Source organism: Vespa crabro, chromosome 1 (genome assembly GCF_910589235.1).
Source record: "Vespa crabro chromosome 1, iyVesCrab1.2, whole genome shotgun sequence".
NCBI classification, from domain to species: Eukaryota; Metazoa; Arthropoda; class Insecta; order Hymenoptera; family Vespidae; genus Vespa; species Vespa crabro.
The window spans coordinates 22,859,957-22,882,155 of NC_060955.1; the positions used below are offsets into that span (position 1 = coordinate 22,859,957).

Consider the following 22,199-nt stretch of genomic DNA (forward strand, 5'->3'; position numbering starts at 1 on the left):
TCTTCGCGTGTTCGTCGCATGAACGAATCATTCGACGACGTCGTCGAAGGGGCAGAGAGCGAGCGAGCGAGAGAGAGAGAGAGAGAGAGAGAGAGAGAGAGAGAGAGAGAACGAATGTGTAAGAGGGGGGGTGGGGAAGTAGAGTTGGCAAATTTCGCGCGTCTTTCTCACTTTCTTTTTTTTTTCTTTCTTTCTTTCTTTCTTTTTTCTATCTTCTCTATCTTTCTCTCTTACTTCTCAACGCTGTTTACCAACGGACGATCTCAAATATTAAATATTAGTTTTCAAGGACGTATAGGTAGTGAATTGTGTACGAGGATTGCAAAGGTCAAGAAGAACCTACGAAAAATGATAAAAAATGATAAGGAGCGAGAGAAAGAAGGTAGATAAGATCGATATATTTAAATAATTATATACATATATATACATACATACATACGTACATACATACATACATACATACATACATACATACATATATATATATATGTACATTTATAAACAAATAAATAGATTAATAAAAAAAAGAGAGAGAGAGAAAGAGAGAGGGTGGGTGGGAGGGAGAAAGAGAGAAAAATAGAAAGAAATAAGAAAGATGAGGTTAGAAAGATCATCGGTTTTGCGTATTCGCTGTATCGTATCCGTGACGTAACAGAGCGGAACGTCGTTTCTTCATTGTATGCACATATTATGCTGGCAAAGCTGAGCGAAACCGTGTTGGCAGCACTGATGTCTGTTTGCGGATGACTGTCAAAACCTACTTTCTCGACGAAGTCCACAGCTTTTCGTGTCGGAACGAAAGAAGACACGATGAATTTATCCAATTCGTAGAACAAGAAGTGTCGTGGGCCACGGTGTCGCATGGAAGAGCGTTCCTTTATTTGAAAAGAGTGAGTGAGTGCAAGCCCCGACCTTTGTTGTTCTCGTTTACTTCGTCTCAAGTCCATCCATCGCTCGATGGGTGTTGGGCCATCGTGTCTTCTTCGGCGGAAAGGAAAACGGCACCGATTCGAACGCGAGGAGAAAAGTTTAAAACTTTCGCCCTCGCGTTTATCGACGCGCGAATCTCTCTTAACCTCTATTATTATTATCCTTTGTTAAATCCGCTTACAGTGGAGTGTTGGAGGTAGTGCATGAGACTTCAAGTTCTGTCATCTTCTACTCGCATCCAACCCCTTTTTTTTACGAGAACCAGCTGATTGGAAAGCATTATTCAATGGAACTTCTATACGCCTGACAGCCATCCTTTGAACATCGACGCATTATTTCCACCAGGTACTTTAATCTTTTAATTGAAGTAAAGAATCATCAATCCTTTTTATTGCATTCCAATTTGCAAAACTTTTTTTCAACTTTAAGATATTGAAATCTAATATCACCTATATTATATTATTTTTCGTTTTAATATTTCTTTTAAACCTTATAGAAATTATTTTTCTTCTTCTTCTTCCTCTTCTTCTTTTTTTTTCAGACATTGACAGTCAATATCTTCGCAACAATTTTTGTTCCATAAATTTCAATCAAAATGCTTGCCCCATGACCAAAAGATTATTATGTAAAAAGTACAAGACAACCATATCTGCCAAAGCAAGTTGAATTCTATACTATATGCTGTGAAGTGTAGTTTATTGCTATGTTACTAAATATCATAAGTTTATATTCTGTTTATTATTATGATCGATACTGTTGTAAAACTGTGTGAAAATATTTAAATTAAATATTGATAAAATATTGTGTATGGTAGAGGTACAGAGTTCTCCCAATCAAGAATTATTCATTGAAGATGAATAACAGACTTGAAGAGGCAGAGTCAAAATGGACTTGTGAATATTGTACGTATGAGAATTGGCCTTCATCTTTGAAATGCACAATGTGTAGAGGTGCCAAGCCTTTATTGGGTGAAGATATTTATCGCTTACGTAATACAAGTCCACAAAGGTCAGGATCAAATGTTGCTTCTGGCCCTGTATCTCATATAAGTCCAACAGATCCATATAATCTAACCTCTCAGAACTATAGTCACAATGTACCAGCTGGAGGAATGTGGTCATGTGGCATATGTACGTATCTCAATTATCAAAATGCCTCGCGCTGTGTTCAATGCAGTAATAAGAAACCTGGTGGACATAACCAATCAATACACTCTATAGCTTCCAATTTACACGAGCATCTAGCACCACTTAGATTAGGAGATCCTCCATCTAATTTAGGCTCAAATTCTCAAGTAAATCCACCAGCAATAAATTTGCATCCTGAAAGGTACTATAATGTACAGACTAATGCACATCCAGAAAAATGGTCCTGTCTTGTATGTACTTATGAAAATTGGCCAAAAGCTACAAAATGTGTTATGTGTTTTCATCCAAAAGAAAAAGATAAAAGAGAAAGATCTGCAACAAATGTAGGATTAATTTTACCAAGTCCTGAGAGAGATCATAATCAACGTAGTTTACCATCTCCGCCTCATGCACCTTATATTCATCAAACGCAACGAGAGGAGAATTCTGCAATTGCAAGAAGGTGGTTGCTTTAGCTTTTATCTTTATTACTCAGATCTTTTTAATACGATTAAAATATATCTGATTAATGACATAGCACAAAATGTGTTGCTTTTTACAGAAGTTCACACAGATTTACTGATAGTAGAAATGACAGTTTATCGACACCACAGTCTCCTAATAATTGTGATTATGAGCGTAGATTGAAACAGTTAAGACGTCATACCGATTGGTGCTGGTTAAATGCATGTCTTGGTATTGTTGAAGGCGATAATGCACCTGTTGAAGCATATTTAGCAAGTGGTGGTGATCCAGCTCGTCAATTAACACATTCTGAAGTACTACTGTTAAACAGAAGTAGTGCTTTCGATGTTGGACACACTTTAGTACATTTGGCAATCAGGTTTGTTTTCTTTTCTGTCTCACGAATAGAAAATTTCATAAAATCAATATCTCTCTTTTCTTTTTTTCTTTTTTTTTTTTTTTTTTTTTTTTTTTTTTATTTATAGATTTCAACGAGAAGATATTTTGGCTACATTATTATCACAAATTGAAGGTTCTGGTTCTGGTATAAAAAGAGTACCTAGTTACGTAGCACCTGATTTGGCTGCTCAAATACGTAGGCATGTAATGAATAATATTCGTTTACGCAAGGGTTCTTTCTCTTGTTATTTTGTTACTGATATGGCTACATTTGCACTGCCTGCAGAGGTTATTATAAAATTATAATTTTCTTTCTAAACAATAATGTTCTATCAAAGTAATATATATATATATATAAAAAAAAAAAAAAAATATTATTTATGTTCAAAGGTGGAAGATTTACCAAGTATAGTGCAAGAACAGATGTTAGGAGAATTATTAGATAAGGAAGCTCAACAACAGCTAGAAGGAGGTGGTGGTGAGCCACCTGCATTAAATTGGTCCTTAGAAATTACAGAACGATTAGGCAGCCGTTTGCACGCACTTTGGAATAGATCTGCTGGAGATTGTTTGTTAGATTCTGCTATGCAAGCAACATGGGGTGTTTTTGATAGGGATAATGCTTTAAGAAGAGCTCTCGCCGATTCTTTACAGCAAGCAGGACAATTGTAAGTAATTATTATAATGAATTTAAGATGAACTTAAAAATTTGTTTAAATACGTTTTCTTATCATTAAGAAAATCCATTATTAATATCTGCATCTTTTCTAATATAATTATTACTTTAGTTTTTATCCACGATGGAGAGAGTACGAGGCATCGCAGGCTTCAAGAATGTTAGATTTTACATTAGAAGAAACACAATGGCAAGAAGATTGGGAAAGTTTATTAGCAACAGCTGCTCAACCCGGCAGTGCCCTAGAACAATTACATGTTTTTGCACTTGCTCATATATTAAGAAGACCTATTATTGTTTATGGCGTTAAATATGTTAAAAGTTTTCGTGGGGAAGATATAGGTAAGAAATTACTTTAAAACAAAAGTTATCTCCTTTGGTATTCTAATACGTGCGTTATTTTTTTTTCCTTCAATCGGACAGGTTATGCAAGGTTTGAGGGCGTTTATCTTCCACTTTTATGGGAACCTTCATTTTGTATTCGTTCTCCTATAGCATTGGGTTATACACGTGGTCATTTTACTGCTTTGGTTCCCATAGAACCATATGCATCCTCTAGAATACCACCGATTTCTTCTCATGGTGGAGGGAATGGTCCATTGCAACAATTGCAAATACAAATGCAAACCACTTTTATGCCATTAATGGACAGAGAACATAAATTATTACCAATTCATTTTTTGAGTCCAGACGAAATTGGACGAGAAGAATCTATTTTAAAAGACTGGCTTGACGTTTGTAGGACGGAAGGTGGTATTCTTGTTGCACAGCAAAAATTACACAAGAGGCCATTGCTTGTTGCACAAATGTTAGAAGAATGGCTGAATCATTATCGTAGACTTGTGTAAGTAAAATCTTAAGAATAATATCATGTTTAAAGGTTAAAACCTGTTCAATGATATTATTTTATTTATTTTTCAGTCAAACGAATAATGCACCATTTTCAAGACCAGTTGCTTTACAAGATTATAGTAGCGATGGTGATACAGAAGACGAATAATAAAATCCAGGCACTTGATCAATAACGAGAATGTCCTTTTTCTATAATTTCGATACCAACGCATCTAGAATTATAACGCAAGATCTATATGATCTGAAGTTTATAAAAATATTTGAAGAAAAAAATTTGACTTAATATCATAATAGCATGCACAATGTTATATGGATACGATCGTTTCACAATATCTTTCTACTCTATAAAATTTTCTGATTCTCTATTTAATTAATCTTTGTTATAACAATAGTTAATTGAGGATGCTCTTGGATTTATCAAGACGTTGCAAAAAGAAATTACTTATAAGTGTGATATAGTATATATCGTCAATTACAAAATTAAGGTTTTACAGTGATATTATCGTTTGCACAATTTCGCATAGTGTAGTATAAAAACTTCAATGAATTATTCAAGAATATTATATAAAAACGAAACTATGGATCAAGGATAATCTCGTTTTCTTTTTTCTTTTCTCTTTCTCTCTAATTTTTTTTTTTTTTTTTTTTTTTTTTTTTTTTTTTTTTTTTTTTGAGTAGTGTCCTATCAATAATAATGTTAATACCTAAAAGTCATAGCCATAAATCTCTGATATATGTTTACAAATTTACAAAACCATCTCTCTCTTCATCGGAGTGTGTATAAAAAGAAACATTTGATGGTTCTAATACAGACCATGTGATCATTAATTAAAGCTAGTATTACAAAAAGAAAAATTCATGTGTATAGCTGTCTTTGAATCAAGTTAACTATGAAGCTGCGTTAACGATGAAGCTGGATACAACGACATGTTTCTTCAGTGAGAGAGACAGGGTAAAACGTTGTGTTTCTTTCTATGGTTGCTCCTGGTGTGTTAACGCAATGTGATACCAATTGAAAACTGTACTTTTCTCCGTATGTAAAACTTGTGAGCGTGAATGAATTAATTATAATATAGTAGTGTCGCAATGATTAAGACAGTTTAACGTTATTGAGAGTAGAGAGCTTTTTTAAAGCGATAAGGACTAAAAAGAAACAAAAGTAGTTCTACTTAAGGATTAAGATTATATCTGGTAAACACACCAATGATATATGATGTATTTGCAGATAATGAGCAAAGATTTACGATATATTTGGCTTGGCCAAACGATTAACCCTAATCAAAAAGTACAAAAAATCGTAAAAGGAAAAGTCATTTCTTTATAAATGTTAAACTATTCGCTTAAATTTAGTCTTCGTTTTTACTAATCCTAATGTAGTGTCTAGTCCTTTTAGCACTGTCATTTTTCTAATCGCACCGTGACGTGTGTGATCTACCCCACTATGTTATTATGGGAAAAGGTATGATACGTTTGAAAGACACATACAATGTGTCCAATATTTGAATATTAATAAGGAGTATGTGTCCTGTTTCGTAAAAGTAAAAAATGGAAGAAGAGATGTTCATTTTTTTCTTTTTTTTTTTTTTTTCTTTTCTAATCGCGATGATATTAACTTCCTTTATTAGATAACAAAAAAAGCGTTACATTTTCTCCTTAACTTTGTGCCGTTCCGCGCAGCATTCTCCACGTGACGTGATTTGAAATATTAATAATGATGCTGTGCCGTTATATTTCATTTTCGATAAGTGTTTTTTGCTCGTTGCCAGGATTTATAAGGCAAGTGATAAATATAAAGTTTTAAAAATTTAATCGATGCAAATAGAATTCTATATTAATATAGAGTATATATTATATAGATTATATTAAATAATATATCGATGTACAATAATTCTAAATAATGATTTATTATTATGATCATGACATCGTTATCATCATTATCGTTGTCATAATCATAATATTGTCATTATTTATCATCGTCGTCACCATCATCATCATCATCATCATTATCATCATTATCAACATCCTCATTATTATTATCATTATCATTATCATTATCATTATCATCATTATTATTATTATTATTATTATTATTATTATTATTATTATTATTATTATTATTATTATTATTATTATTATTATTATTATTATTATTACTGCTGCTATTCTATTATTATTATTATTATTATTACCATCATCACTACTATTACTACTATTACTACAAAGATTATACGAGTCGTAATAAGAAATATTGAGTTAAATCAATAAAAACAGAGGTTCTATTCTCGATTTCATGCGGATTTGTTTGGTATTAGTTTTTTATTTATTTATTATATATATATATATATTTTTTTTTTAATTTGTTATATATCCTAATTGATATATTATATAAATGTATGCATGTGTGGTTGGTGTACATAAAATAGTTGCATGAATTTGAGAATAGGTATACTCTGGCCCATTTAATACCTCTTAAAAAAAAAAAAAAAAGAAAAAAGAAAAAAGATTAATCCTGATCTTCAATCATGCTACTAAAAATGCAATTTCTTATAGCTTCCATATTTAAAAATAATGACTCTCTATTTATATGATTATGTTAATTTATCAATAGTTATAACCGTTCATAGATTATTACAAAGTCTATAAAGATACTTAAATTTTTGTAAAAAAAAAAAAAAATCCACAAAATATATATATATATTATTTTCTTGAAAAATTTATTCGATCGTGATAATTATTACAATAAATTATTATGTTTCTCTCAGAGAGAACATAATTTCACACAATTAATACATATTTAATGTTAATTCTGCCAATGATGGAAGACTCATTGTAATGAGAGGTTGATTAATAAGACAAAGATGACATAAAATGAATACATACTGCAGACAAAAAAAAAACAAAGAACATGGAATGTACAATTTACATTGAAATTGAATCATTTACTACATATATGGGGAATTCAGTTTTTTTTTTTTTTTTTTTTTTTTTTAGCATGTTAATTGACATTACACTTTTACAGAGAATCCCAGGCATGAGCAAAAATGCACTTTTTTTTTTTCTTTATAAATATAAAAAAATTTTATTTGTGTGATACGTGTAGTAAATTATTAGTTTTCTTACGAATAGATATGTAAAGAAGAAACACTGATAGAAAAAATTTAATTTAAAGTTAGGTATAAAAAAAATATTAAAACAATAAGGATTATGTTACAAGGATTAATGCTATATATAAATGCATCATTTTTCTTTTTTGTTTGTCTGTTTTTTTTTCTCTTTTTTTTTTTCTAGGAAGTTTACATAAATTTATGTAATTGGCTTTCTTGGAAGGGACGCTTATATCATGGAAAAATACAGTTTATGCAATACAGACATACTTTCAATGTGATTTTTATAAAATGATATTTCCAAATAACTTTTGGTCCAAGTAGTTGACAAACATAATACTATATTTCTCCATAATTCAAGCATCGATATTTCGAAAACTTAATATATTTAAAAGAGACCACCTGGAGATTGATTTTCAGTGATACATACAATACTGAAACATATTGTAGCTGAAAAGCAAAATATTATAGGCAATTTAACATTTTTTTTTCTTTTTCTTTTTTTTTTTTTTTTTTTTTTTTTTTATAAAACATACGCTATTGAGAATTATTACGTTATACATAATGAAATGTAACGTATTCTTGCTCTGAAAAAGCATACCTGACAGACTGAGTACAGCATCATTAAAAAAAGATTTCATTGATATTTCAATGATTACAATTCATCTTTCTCATCCAAATTTATATCACTAAGATCGATTTCTTCTTCTTGCGGTGGTTCAGCATCTTTACCGTCCCAAGGTGTAATTTCAAGTATAGAAGGTAACTGAGCTCCTTTCAAAGGAGCAGTTCCACCACGTCCATAACTTAAATCTCTTAAGAATTCATTTATTCCATCGTAGGAAAAACTTCCCTTCAACAGAGAATATTTCATTTTTTTAATATTTACTGCCGCTAAAGCAGGATAACCAAATCCTCCAATTTCTAATGCATCTTCTATGTTCGATTGAGCTCCTGCCTCTGACCAAACCCACCTATAAAATCAATTGTAATATAACAATGAAATTTTCATAAAAATATAATGTAAAAATATTCGGCAAAGATACATACCCCCACATTTTCTTTTTGTAATTTTCTCCAAGATCACTTAAAACTTTTAAGTACTGATTTCTACATTCTGACTGACAATCTAATATATGCGGTAACACTGAAACTACACAAAGTGGTTTATCTTCGCATGCACTTCTTAAACTTTTTTCATTAACAATTTGAACTACTTCGGGTGCTGGTATATTTTCAGCCAGTTTATCCAAAGCCCAGTTAACAATATCAGTGCTAGTACGGCCACCATCATATTCCTGTACCGAGTCAGCATTTTTCTTGCCTAACGGGAAATATTTAATGGTTGGATATCCCACTATTTCATATAGACTCGCCTGTAATTTAATATATTTATAAAATATAATGAAAATGTAGTATGAAGTTAAAGATACGAATGAAGAAAATAATTTACTTTGACTCTATGTGCAGTTGCATCGAGGGCTCCTAATTTTACTTTGCCTTTAAGTTCTGTAGCTGCAGAAGCCCAGACAGGTGCCAAATTTTTGCAATGTCCACACCATGGAGCATAAAATTCAACCAACCACATATCTTCTGAATTTAATACTAATTTGTCAAAATTCTCATCAGTTAATTCGACTACATCCTTGGAATCTTTAGTTTGCTATACATTTTAAAATGATCATTATGAGTATTTAAAGTTTTATTTAAATGTGTTTGTACGTGCGTGTGTATATATATATATATTTGAATAAAGAAGCATATCACTTACTTTATTACCACTACCACCTTTTTTGACACCTAATTTTGCATATGCTTTCTGAGAAACTGCATTTGTAGCAGCATCAATGAGACCAGCTGCTGTACGAGGTCCATTGAAATCTTCGGGTTTATTTTTATCATGACCAAAAATTTTAACTGTTGGAAAACCACGTACACCAAATCTAGATCCAAGAGATTTATGTTCATCCGCATTTATAGCTCCTAGTTTTGCGATTCCCTAATGTAAAAATATAAAGGTAAACAATGTTTGACAAATTATTGTTTACAACAATTTACCTTTAAAGCTGTCGCAGCTTTGTCATATTCTGGTACAAATTGTTGACAATGTCCGCACCATGGTGCATAAAATTCCACAATCCACACATGTTCACTGTCTATTACTGAACTATCAAAATTATTTGGTTTGAGATCAATGACATCCGAATTCGAAGAATACAAACAATATACATCAGTAATTAATATTAGCAGTCCTGAAACAATAATATTTTATTTGGAAATAAGTGTTAATAATGACTTAGATAAATTTCAAATTTGACATGCATTTACGAAAACCATCATAATTAATTACTTTATAAATCGATATTGATTCAGTTTTTTCGCATTATACAATATACATCATTCAAATGAAATAGAAATTAATGTATTCTTATAGAATAAAAAAGAAAAATATTATCCCATAATGTATGATGGTAGATTGATAAGCCGGTACATTAAGTATATGCAACGAGTTAAAAATCATTGAAACTTACCTAAAAGAATCTGCATTTTTCTTAGCGATTCAATAGCTGTTTAGAAATTCTTTTAAAAAAAAAAATTATCTTTCACTACAATTCATTAAGTATACAACTGAATCGTAACGTGTCGTTTATCCATATAAAGTAAGATCGTTCTTTTCGTTCGCGGTTAGGTCTCCTCGCCTACTGCTTTTCGTGGACAATTCTGATTGGTTCATGATTATCAAAAAGAACAAAATACAATGTTATTTACAATTTTTCTCTCAAAACAGATCAAAATCAATCGTAAATCATAAAATAAATTTATTTAATTAATATTATATATTACAATAAATTTCTTTCTACTTTTTAATGTTATAATTAATTTACACATATATTATATTCATTTGGAAAATGCAGTTTGATAAGAATCAAATATATTTGATGTATAAATCCTACGAATCTTATTGGTCGATGATGTAAAAGCGTGTGGGGAAAAAAAAAACTAAAAGAAGAACTACAATATTATGAAATATTTTAATGAAATATTTTCATTAGATCTTGATTTATAATGACAATAAATAAAACTATAATTCTTGAACGATTTTGATGATTGAAGTCTCATTTTAAAGATGAAGTTATAAGAGAGATAAGCGAGAACATGACCTTATCGAATTTTTTAAAAAAGCTTTGTTTTCTGATAATACAATCGCGTCCAAAAAAATACGATGGCTTTTCGAGAATAGCTTGACACACAAAAATAAAGCTTTTTCAAAAATTCGAAAAAATTATATTCTCGCATAAAAAACCTTCATCTTTAAAATGAGATCTTGTTCATTAAAATTGGCTAAGAATTATTACTCTTGGACTCGCTGTTGGTATAAACGTTGTTTTTGTTATATTTTATGAAGAGAAAGTTTTCTATAATGACGCCCATCGAAATTAGTGGCAAAAGAGAAACTCGCATCCACACTATCGATTTCCATATCACGTTCAATGGGGTATGTTTGTTTCATGAAATAGCCGTTTGTTTGTGTACGTAAATGATATATAGATTTTATGAATCATTTCAAACAAAAAGAAATGCGTTTTATGATGATCGTACGGAGAAGCTTACTTCTGTTCACTCTTCGAAAAAATGTATCTATGAAAAAAAATAAAGAAATAAGAGAAACACATTTAACAATAAATTAATATTTAAACAATAGTACATTCACTTAAACGTTACGAAGATCGAAACGTGTGAGAAACTTAAAATAATAATTTGATTTTATAAATTTTATATATAAAAATTTTAATCTCGGGATAATTTGTCTTGTATAATATAAACAATTTAATATAATAACTTTGACAATTACCGAATTAATTTTCTCCGACACAGTGCACATCGAGACTCTTTCTAAACGTATAAACTTATAAATTAATACTTTCGATAATTTTTATACATTTCTTTCTTTCTCTCATATGTAAATCCTTTTGTGATAGATAGTAATATCCTTCTTGAAGTTATACGTTCTAAATACAGACATCGGTATGTATCTGTTTCACGATAAAAGCCATAAATATTAATAAATATAATTAACACATATGATAATTAATATATAAATTTGCGAATTTAATATAATATAAATTAGAAGTTAAGTGGACTGGAATTAACGAAGTGAGAAAAGTTCTAAACACTTCTGGAGAGTTACTTGTGCGAACGATAATTACGTAGCACATTAATAAGAACGAACAGGAAAGTTCCCAATCGTCCTTTGATTGTTTACATTTGTTTTTGCCGATATAGATATTTACTTTCTAAATTTTCATAATAATATGTATACAAAAACCATACATTGCGTTTTTCTACTTTCTAGAGATTGGAAATTTGTAAACATTAGTGAAAGAATTTTCAAGCTATTATCTATATCTTAATACTATCTTTCTCTCTCTCTCTCTCTCTCTCTCTCTCTCTCTCTTTCTCTCTATTAAAAGCATCGCTGTATTTATTTAAAAACAGATTTACATGCGAATACAGGAACATTAGCATTTCAAATATTATTTCTAACGTAGTACGTAGTTTTCTTAATTTGTACGCTACTTGGAAAGCTAAAAAATATTAAATCGATATTATTAGAGTAGAAAATTAATTGTATGCGAATATATATGCGTGTAGGATTTAATGATATTTGTCTGTAAAAAAAGATATCTATATAATCGAACATGGCTAATTAACGAAGAACTATTAATTAGAATATCATTAAAGTACGAGAAAAGTATCGATATCGTGAAAATAAAGCTGAAAAATTCGTGAAATAAGTATGACGTCGTATCTCTACCATAGGAGAAACCAAAATCCTGATTTTATTTCCATGTGTATCTTTTAAAAAAGACAATGCCACAACTTGCAAACATATATTCGTAAAAATCGCATTTTGGGAAATTGATTGATATGTAAAATAAAAATATACGTTAAAAAATAATATATTAATAACCTATAATTAACGAGACGACGAAAGTCTCCTTTAACTGATACAACAAAACAATTCAAAATGACAGAATTGCCAACTACAAGAGGACTAAGTGGATTCAAGCGCATGCGCAATACACCACTTGTCCTCTCCGGCCGCCATTCTACGAAGAATGTAATTTTTCGATTTATTATATGAAAATATAGAAATGTTAAAAATATGAAATATAAGAATTTATAGAACTAGCTAAACGAATACTATGTTAGTCTAAACTTGTAAAATTAATGATTAAAATTCGATAGTTATAGAAATATAATTCAAAACCAAGAGAAAATGTTTATGTAAATGATAAATGATTGACTTTAACTAAAATACTGACACTTTACATTATCAATTATACTTCTACAGACAAATAGATAAGATATAGTAAAAATTCATAAGATAAATTTATTTAAATTCACAAATTTATATACTAATTATTATATTTGTTAATTATATTTATTATTATTTATGGCTTTTATTGTAATATAAATGCATATCAACGTCGTATCTAAACGAATCTAATATATATATATATATATAAGAGACTGAAAAATGTGAGTTCGTAATCTATTAAATTACTTACTCTACCCACACGAAATCAATTATGTTCGCGTGAGTTGGGAATAATCAACATAAGGTTAAACCGATACGATAGACGCATGATTGAGGATAATATTTCCCGCTTGTATTCGTAGTTCATATTTCGCCCATACTTGGCGCTGAAGTCGCATATACTGCGAAGCAAAAGTTGATAAGCAGCCTTAAGAAAAAATTCATAATTTCGATATTTCTATTATAGAATTTAATTAAATGTGGTCCTTTTAAATATTTCGTGGAGAATAGTAAAAGGCTTTTGAAATTTATTATCAAGTTGTTTTATAGTAAAAAGTGAACCAATAAAAATTTGCTTTTTGTTGCAAATATGAAAACTAAACAAAATGCAATGGTTTGCTAAATACATTTCATGATTGGTTAAATTGGTTGAAACCGGTATTATATTCTAATCTTATAATTATTGTGGATTCGATTAATGTTAATAACAAATTTATAAAATATATATTACGCATATATAATCAAAATATATGTAATCTTCATCTAAAATTATTAAACGCATATTAATCAAAAACAATCATTTGTTATGTCAACGTCAACAAATAATATGAACGAATCACAATTATGTACGTATATATTATTATCTAATATTATAATGAATAATATTAAAAATTATTTCTTTTTTTATTACAGCTGATGAACATGTATTTGTTGTTCCAAGTAGAGCTATTAAAGTTCCAGTTGATATGTCTGTTTGGGAAAAATCAGAAGCATATTTTGTAAGTTTTTTTTTTCTTTTTTAACATTTATTATAAAATATTTATGCATTGGTTATTATTCATTTTTTTTTTTATAAATTTTCCATATTATGTAGGAATATCTAGGATTTATATTAGCATTAAATAAATCTATAGAAGGAAAATCTTTAGACTCCAAATGTGAACAATCTCCTGCGGTAGAAAATATTTTGAAAATGCTTAATAATTTAGATGAATGGATAACGCAAATACCACCAACTGAACAACCTCAACGATTTGGAAATAAATCATTTCGAACCTGGCATGCAAAGTTACAAGAGGTAAAATTATATCTTGTTTTTATATGTATTTTAATTATTAAAGTTTAATATTAATAAGTTTTTATAGGAAGGTATACAAGAATTACAGCAAGCGTTGCCACAAAATTTACACAGAGCTATACCAGAAATAATTCAGTATTTATATGAAAGCTTTGGAAATCCAACACGTATAGATTATGGGACAGGGCATGAAATGGCATTTCTAATGTTTTTATGTTGTTTATTTAAAATTAGAGCTTTTACAGAAAATGACAAAGTTGCTGTTGCTATAAAAGTATTCAATAGGTATTAGCTTTTCTGGGATATAATTTATTTGTTCTTCTTGTTTTTACATATATATATACATATATTTTTTTTTTTTTTTCTTAAATAGATATTTACAGTTGGTACGTAGACTGCAAATTACATATCGTATGGAGCCAGCAGGTAGTCATGGTGTTTGGAGTTTGGATGATTATCAATTTGTACCTTTCATATGGGGAAGTTCTCAATTGATTGGTAAAGAATTATTTATATATGATTAATTTTTTTTTTCCATTTTAGATGATGAAAAACTGATATATGATACATAATTATATTCTATAAATATAAGATATATATAATTTTAGGCCATCCACGTATTGAACCTCGCCACTTTGTAGATCAAGATGTTATTGAATTGCATGCAAAACAGTACATGTTTCTTGGATGCATAGAGTTTATCTCAAAGGCATGTACTTGATTAAGACTATACGAACATTATTTAAATAATAAGTAAAACAATAGATTTATTTTAATGTCGTTTTAAGTTTCAATTTTTGCTCTTAATTATGACAGATATATCATATTAGGTTAAGATAGGACCATTCGCGGAACATTCGAATCAATTGTGGAATGTGAGTGCTGTTAATTCGTGGGCAAAAGTAAATAACGGGCTTATTAAGATGTATAAAGTGGAGGTAAACTTTATATTATGTAATAACTATTAATAATAAAATTGTAATAAATCGATATTATTAAATTTATTTTGCAGGTACTATCAAAGTTTCCTGTAATTCAACATGTTTTATTTGGATCATTGTTACCAATAAAACCAGCTACTACTTGTCCCAATGTCAGAGGTGCTTGCTTTGATTCACCGGTACAACCACCATCGCAAATACATTAATAACAGCTTAATACATTTTATGAATTAGTACATTTGTTCTTTCATTTATATATTATCTATAAAAATAATATAAATTGACCTTGTATCATGTGATGATATTTAGGCCTAGATTTTCCTTAAGATTCAAGTATAGCCTGAAATACTATTTGGCAATAAATTTAAAAATGAAAGCAACAGAATTTTAATTTTTAAGTAAAATATCTAAATAAATATGTCTTACTGTTATATAAATATTTAATAGATAATTATTCTTATAATATATATTATTGTATATGAACTTAGTAACTTTATGAATAAAATAGTTTTACTGTAATGTGAAAGGTGATTAAAAAATATTAAAATTTTCATTAACATCTAATATGATATACTATTTACTTTAATAATCAAAACAATTCATAATTTTGAGTACGTATTTATATATTTCTAACTGTAAGGTTATGTTCAAAATGATACCAATCGACGCGACGTGGTCGAATGTATGCTTATCTGTGTAGATAAGTGTTTCGTATTTACATATACACATTTATAAATTTATTTTACTTAATGTTGTTATTTGTCCATAAAAATACTCTTTTGTTAGCCGTAAAAGACCATTTGGTGGATATTAATTACTTATAATTTTTTAACCAAAATTATTACATTTATTCAAATATCTTTTTTATCTTTATTATTAACAAGATATTTTTACAACAAATAATGTTGAAAGCTGTTATATTAATTGGTGGCCCTTTAAAAGGTATGTTAACCTAAAAAATTTGCTTTGTTGAATAATATTTTGATAAATAATATAATTAAACAATTATAATTTATTTATTTTTTTTATAGGGACCAGATTTCGTCCTCTCTCATTAGATATACCTAAACCATTGTTTCCAGTTGCCGGTTTACCTATGATTCAACACCATATTGAAGCATGTTCTAAAGTACCTAATTTAGAAGAAATTTTAATAATTGGTTCATATTCTGCCAATGAATTATCACAGTTTATTACGGATATGAAAAGCACCTATGGTGTAATTATTAGGTATTTGCAAGAATTTACACCATTAGGTACAGCTGGTGGAATGTATCATTTTCGAGATCAAATTCGTTCTGGTAGTCCAACATATTTTTTTGTAATGAATGGAGATGTATGTGCTGATTTTCCTTTATCAGAACTTGTAGAATTTCATAGTGAAAAAAAAGCATTACTTACTATTATGGCTACGGAAGCCACTAGACAACAATCGTTAAATTACGGATGTATGGTTTTGAATAAGGAAGGAGAAGTGGCACATTATGTTGAAAAACCATCAACATTTGTATCTACTCTCATTAATTGTGGAATATATATAACATCTCCTGACATATTTCAATCAATGGCGGATGTTTTTTATGCTAGTCAACAGCAAGAAAATTCTTTGTAGGTATCATTAATAAAAAATATTTATTAATAGACTCTATCACAATCTTATTACAGTTATATATTCTAATGTTATTAATTTTATTTTTTTCTTCAATGAGACAGACAAATAAATGGAAATGGTAGAGACCCTGCTAATATTGCATTGGAACAAGATATATTAACACGATTAGCAGGAAGTGGATGTTTATTTGCTTTGCCTGTTTTAAGGTGGTGGTCACAGGTAAAAACGGCAGGATCTGCAATTTATGCGAATCGACATTATTTAGCTTTATATAAAACAAAACGTCCAAATTATCTTACTTCTCCAAATGGAAGTACATGTAATATTATTGGAGATGTATACATTCATCCAACAGCTTCTGTTCATCCATCTGCTATGGTAAAATTATTCTAATATTGAAGTTTTTTTTCCAAAAACCGTACTTAAGAGATAGGATGTTTTCAATTCATTCTATTGTTACAGTTAGGACCAAATGTTAGTATAGAGATGAATACGATTATTGAAGCTGGTGTAAGAATTAAAGAATCAATTGTATTGGCCAATGCGCATATTCAAGCACATACTATTATTTTGAATAGTATAATAGGAAAAGGTAGTCGTGTAGGAGAATGGGCACGAGTGGAAGGTACTCTATGTGATCCAAATCCTGACAGGCCATTTGCAAAGATGGAAAATTTATCTCTTTTCAATATTAATGGCAAATTAAATCCTTCAATTACGATACTCGGTAATAATTAGAAAATTTCATTATAATCTTATTTCATATTCTACAAACAATTGATGATTAATTTGACATTATTTCAGGCACAAGTGTTACTTTGGCATCCGAAAAAATTCTCTTGAATTCTATTGTATTGCCGCACAAAGTATTGACAAGGAATTTTAAAAATGAAATAATTTTATAAATCTTTCTTTTTTTGTATATCATTGGAAATAATTAAAATGATAATAAATGTGTGTAATAACATTCACGCACAATTTATACATATACTAATTGAATACGTAACATGTGTAAAAAGAGAATATTATTTATAGTCAATTATTATACATATTTATCATTGCACCATCATTCAGGTGCATAACCACCAAAATTATGATAGACTGAGGTTCAATGACTTTGTATTATATATCATAGATTGTTTTTCTAAATATAATGAAACGAGTCAATTTTTATCGAAATTAGAAAAGAAAAAAAAATGACATAAACCAAAATTTTATATAACAATTATTTAATACTAGGATTATGCAATGAAAGTGTAAAAAGATTTATCAAACAATACGAATTTACTTAATATACTTATTTATTATATATTCTATCAAAATAATCGTTTCCAACAACAATATAGTACAATTCATAACAGTTAAATAGATTGATTCATACAATAATTTTGGCGCAAATACGCTCCATATGAATAAATGATGTTTTTGAATTGTTATTATAAACGTATAAATAATAACTGGCACTAATTTCCATATCATATAAATCCTGTTGTCTGACAAAAGTACATAGTGTAAACTAAAAAAACAAAAAATAAATAACGAATAGTTCTTCATATATACGATTTTATATAATAAAAGAATTAATTAGCAATCGGAAATATACTTACTCATGAACTGATTTGTACGATAATGTTCTGTGATATATGTTTAAAAGATAAGCCAAAACTGGTGCAGAATATGTATTTACAATTAAATACATTCCAACAATAACAGGTCTATAGGATTGCAATCCTACATAGCCTGCTGCAATATCAATATCAGCAAGGCTATTAGAATTTCCCTACAAAAGATAATATAAAACAATTAAAAATAAACGCTGCAATAATTTTCTTATTAAATTCTTAAGAAAAAATAGCATATATTAATACCTGATAAAAATAAAATACATTTCCAATCCAGGCATTTATAAATATATTAATTTCTCCTATATTATTATATTTCAATATTGAATTTATTACATAAATTACTATTAATTGTATCGGAAGTAATATTAAATTGTATGGTTGATGTAATAATGCTGATACCATAATCCATGCTTGTACAAGAAAAGATATGATATAATATAAGAAATTTGTTTTATTGCGTTTTGCTATTGAAATCAATCTGTATGCAGAGAATATACAGAATATTGTAAATAAATTCCAAAATATTAGTACTTCCTTTACATCTCTGAAAAAATTAATTATATTTTTTTTTCTTATATTTTATTTTATAATATATAATTTAAGAGATATTTACTTAGATGAAGGATATAATAATATAGGTATGATGGTTTGATTGTTCGTGTGACGAAGATAAATACAAAGAGACAATCCTATATTCAAGAATAAACCATACCATCTATAGATTGATTTTTCATGTACAAAACCAATCCATACTAAAAGTGCAAGAGCTAAAACAACAAGTTTTTAAATTAAAATACATTTTTTACTTATAATATAGATACATATGTGAATAATTACCAATAATGACAAAGATTGTTATATTGACTTTTGATTCTTCTTTCATTAAATATCCTGCAATATCAGGAAGATGATTATATTTATTACCAGTACTGTTTAGCATTCGAAATATTCTATGTCCAACGAGCAATAGCAATATTTCAATAGAGATTAGAAATTGTGTGCTATATACACGTATCCTACAAATGTAAGTTAAGATCAGTTTTTTTTTCTTAAATAATAATTAAAAGCTATATTAGACTTACTTGAAAGATTTCATTGTTATTATTTTGTTATTCTTACAAAGCAATAGTACAAGGAATGAAACCCAAAAAAAATACCAAGTTTGATGTTCTTCTTCCACATAACTACTGCTACCTAGACTTATAGCATGTATTAATATTCCACAGAGAAAAATCCATTCGAATGTTTTATAATTTTTTAACTAAAAGAAAAAATTTATATTAATACATATTTTAACATTAATTATACATATGTATTATCATTTACATTATATATCTTTATCAATAATTCTTACCTTAATGTTAAAATAATGATGATATTTTATTTTAGCAAGGAAATAACAGTTTAAAAACAAAAGTCCAATAATGCTTAATATAAATACACAATTTTTTATATTATTAAAAAGAGATAAACTTAAAATTTCAAAACTCCAGAAAGAAATTATTATTATATATAACAATAAATTTGTCATAAATAACTTTAATACTTTTTTAAAAGTCACTAATGAATGATATTGGTCATGCAATAAAATCCATAAGATCTAAAATATAAAAATAAGATAATTCTATATATATCCTTGATTATTTATCCATTGAAGTGAGTAAGTCATACATACATGACACAGAAACAACATTGCTGTAATCATTAAATGCGTATCATTTTTTAACATATTTTTTACTAATATTTCTTTCATTTCATTAAGTGCCGAACGATAAGCAGCTATAACATCATATCCTGTTTCATACGAATTATTAACTGATTTTAGCCAAGCAAGATGAAGTTTTACTGCATCCATGTATTTATGATGAGCATCTGTAAAACTAATTTTAAATGCAAATTTTTGAAAAAAAAAAAAAAAAAAAAAAGAGAAAAAAGCTTTTTTATTTGCTATAGATATACATTATGTAATATACTCACATTGAAAGTTGTAGTCAGTCAATTTTTTGAACTGAGTGTGAACTTGTTTTGCATTGTAATAAAGTGCAAATAATTTTCTAGAGATAGGTAAGTTATCTAATAAATCTAATGTCACACTTCCAAAATTGGAATGTGGTATAGGTAAACCTAATATCACAGACAATGTTGCTGCCAAATCTAATTGAGCTATTTTTTTTGGTCGAGTATGCGATTTAGAACAATTTGCTCCAATTGCAATGACAGGTACTGTAGTTTCTTGTAACGTTGCACCACCATGACCTCCAGAATCTTTCATACCATGATCTCCACAAATTATAAACAAAACAGAATTACCATTTTCATTCTGGTAAAACATAAAATTTTGAAATAATTCAAACAATCATTGTATCAATAATATAAAGAAATATTGATTAATATTATTATCGATTTACCCAATGTACAATTTTTGAATATATTTGTGCTATAATATTATCCATTTCAGTAAGTTTTGGTTTGATTAAAGAACTAAATGGTCCAGTTACATGCCCAATATGATCTAATCCTAGATAATGGAGAATCATTATTGACCAATCATTATTATGAAGTTCATCATCTATATGTCTTGTAACATTATTGTCTACCTAAATGTATTATATTAGACAATTATAAATAATATAAAATTTCGTTATACTATATATCATCAATTATTGCATACCTCTGTAAAATCAGTAACAAAAAATGATGTAGTACCATCATAACGTTTAAATATTGTAGGAAACAATTTCAGCCAGGTGTCATCTCCGTAAAATATTATATCATGTTCATGAGTCTTTGCTTGGAGTAAAATATTGTCAATTAATATAGGCTGGCTTCCCAGATTTAAAACCATGTCAACAAAAGTTGGTACTCTCCCTGTTGTCATTGCCTATTTTTGTTTAATACATTTTAATAAAGATAATTGATAATATTTTTTATTAAGATAAAATTATAAATTTAATTATATATACTTTTATTCTAGGCATTGTCACTGTTGGTGGTTCTACTTTCGCTTGCAATAAACATGCAAACGAATTCTCTATAAGTTTATTTGTTATTGGCATAGCAGCTTTTCCAATCGAATCTGATACAAAATCCCAACGAAATGCATCGATTACCATAATTATAACTTTGTTCACTAATGGTTTATATAAAGTATCTCTTTCTATTCTAAAATATAAAAAAAAAAAAAAAATACTATACACGTTTACAACTAAATTTTTTAAATGATTTATATTTTTATTCAAACCTAGACACATAACATACCTTATGTTATTTATAAATTGTGGTATATCATTTATTGATGCTATGGTATTATCATAATGTACTATAGGAAAAAATCCATAAATAAATAAAGCAGTAGAAAAAATTCCAACAATTAATGTATAAATTGATCTAATATTCTTATACATATTCACTTTTGTGTTAATAAAAAGTATAAATATTTTATAATATTCTGTAGATTACTTGTGTGTCAAAATTTCTGTGATTGGATTCGATAAAAAATTGCTAAAATAACTGAAAGTCTTTTAAATCTTTTTTTATTCGCAATTAAAGTGCAAACTTTTATTATATTATGTTATAATCAAAGATAAAATGTTTAATATTATTGTAGGTTATGTCATCGAAAACAGATAAATTGATAATAATTTGTATTTCCCGCGTTTTAAGGATAAATGAAAGTAATATTTGGAAAACAATTGTAAATGACTTATCATATTGGTTATTTTCGTTGTTGATAATATTATATTCTATATTATATTATATATAAAAATATTTGATTCTTTTATTTTATTATTCTATAAGAACAATTTTTTTTATCACGTTTCATAATTGTTCTTTGGTATTAATTTTTG

At 28.1% G+C, this 22,199-nt stretch overlaps 5 protein-coding genes and 1 long non-coding RNA gene across 11 annotated transcripts; 3 read left to right on the plus strand and 3 right to left on the minus strand.

Moving 5' to 3' along the window:
- Positions 1–151: 151 nt before the first annotated feature.
- Positions 152–5,794, plus strand: LOC124423450 (ubiquitin thioesterase trabid). Of its 4 annotated transcripts, none has more exons than XM_046961176.1 (10): positions 152–382; positions 1,114–1,275; positions 1,472–1,587; positions 1,745–2,520; positions 2,596–2,901; positions 3,008–3,209; positions 3,312–3,589; positions 3,710–3,939; positions 4,021–4,441; positions 4,519–5,794. In XM_046961176.1, the coding sequence occupies exons 3-10, from the start codon at positions 1,537–1,539 to the stop codon at positions 4,595–4,597; spliced, it is 2,343 nt and encodes a 780-aa protein (XP_046817132.1). In that variant the 5' UTR covers positions 152–382; positions 1,114–1,275; positions 1,472–1,536; the 3' UTR covers positions 4,598–5,794. The 4 variants fall into 4 exon arrangements, with proteins under 4 accessions (XP_046817132.1, XP_046817140.1, XP_046817128.1 ...); XM_046961184.1 differs by lacking the exon at positions 152–382 and adding an exon at positions 557–890; XM_046961172.1 differs by lacking the exon at positions 152–382 and having other exon boundaries at positions 557–1,275.
- A 1,895-nt stretch (positions 5,795–7,689) lies between these two features.
- LOC124426633 (protein disulfide-isomerase A6 homolog) lies at positions 7,690–10,271 on the minus strand. 2 transcript variants are annotated; one of them, XR_006942771.1, is made up of 7 exons: positions 10,085–10,271; positions 9,612–9,805; positions 9,325–9,552; positions 9,007–9,216; positions 8,604–8,929; positions 8,155–8,527; positions 7,690–8,003 (listed from the first exon to the last, which is right to left on the minus strand). XR_006942771.1 is itself a non-coding variant. In XM_046968565.1 (6 exons), the coding sequence occupies exons 1-6, from the start codon at positions 10,098–10,100 to the stop codon at positions 8,209–8,211; spliced, it is 1,293 nt and encodes a 430-aa protein (XP_046824521.1). In that variant the 5' UTR covers positions 10,101–10,271; the 3' UTR covers positions 7,690–8,208. The 2 variants fall into 2 exon arrangements, 1 of the variants encoding a protein (XP_046824521.1); XM_046968565.1 differs by having other exon boundaries at positions 7,690–8,527.
- Positions 10,272–10,571: 300 nt separating this feature from the next.
- LOC124426645 lies at positions 10,572–12,554 on the minus strand. Its single transcript, XR_006942772.1, has 2 exons — positions 11,407–12,554; positions 10,572–11,192 (listed from the first exon to the last, which is right to left on the minus strand). It is a non-coding gene; the product is annotated as an uncharacterized LOC124426645 (long non-coding RNA).
- Positions 12,555–13,256: 702 nt separating this feature from the next.
- LOC124431801 (serine/threonine-protein phosphatase 2A activator) lies at positions 13,257–15,494 on the plus strand. The gene is made up of 8 exons (XM_046980105.1): positions 13,257–13,721; positions 13,789–13,874; positions 13,970–14,173; positions 14,241–14,458; positions 14,547–14,671; positions 14,782–14,882; positions 15,004–15,111; positions 15,186–15,494. Exons 1-8 carry the CDS (start codon positions 13,682–13,684, stop codon positions 15,318–15,320), a joined length of 1,017 nt encoding a protein of 338 aa, XP_046836061.1. The 5' UTR covers positions 13,257–13,681; the 3' UTR covers positions 15,321–15,494.
- Positions 15,495–15,757: 263 nt separating this feature from the next.
- On the plus strand, positions 15,758–17,701 carry LOC124431796 (mannose-1-phosphate guanyltransferase alpha-A). The gene is made up of 5 exons (XM_046980094.1): positions 15,758–16,056; positions 16,146–16,722; positions 16,828–17,104; positions 17,189–17,453; positions 17,531–17,701. Exons 1-5 carry the CDS (start codon positions 16,017–16,019, stop codon positions 17,629–17,631), a joined length of 1,260 nt encoding a protein of 419 aa, XP_046836050.1. The 5' UTR covers positions 15,758–16,016; the 3' UTR covers positions 17,632–17,701.
- A 308-nt stretch (positions 17,702–18,009) lies between these two features.
- On the minus strand, positions 18,010–22,093 carry LOC124431789 (GPI ethanolamine phosphate transferase 2). 2 transcript variants are annotated; one of them, XM_046980072.1, is made up of 13 exons: positions 21,610–22,093; positions 21,315–21,513; positions 21,023–21,232; positions 20,760–20,948; positions 20,329–20,671; positions 20,027–20,223; positions 19,706–19,951; positions 19,434–19,612; positions 19,189–19,367; positions 18,965–19,118; positions 18,595–18,895; positions 18,334–18,506; positions 18,010–18,242 (listed from the first exon to the last, which is right to left on the minus strand). In XM_046980072.1, the coding sequence occupies exons 1-13, from the start codon at positions 21,753–21,755 to the stop codon at positions 18,011–18,013; spliced, it is 2,748 nt and encodes a 915-aa protein (XP_046836028.1). In that variant the 5' UTR covers positions 21,756–22,093; the 3' UTR covers position 18,010. The 2 variants fall into 2 exon arrangements, with proteins under 2 accessions (XP_046836028.1, XP_046836038.1); XM_046980082.1 differs by having other exon boundaries at positions 21,315–21,427; positions 21,610–21,748.
- Between the last annotated feature and the right edge of the window lie 106 nt (positions 22,094–22,199).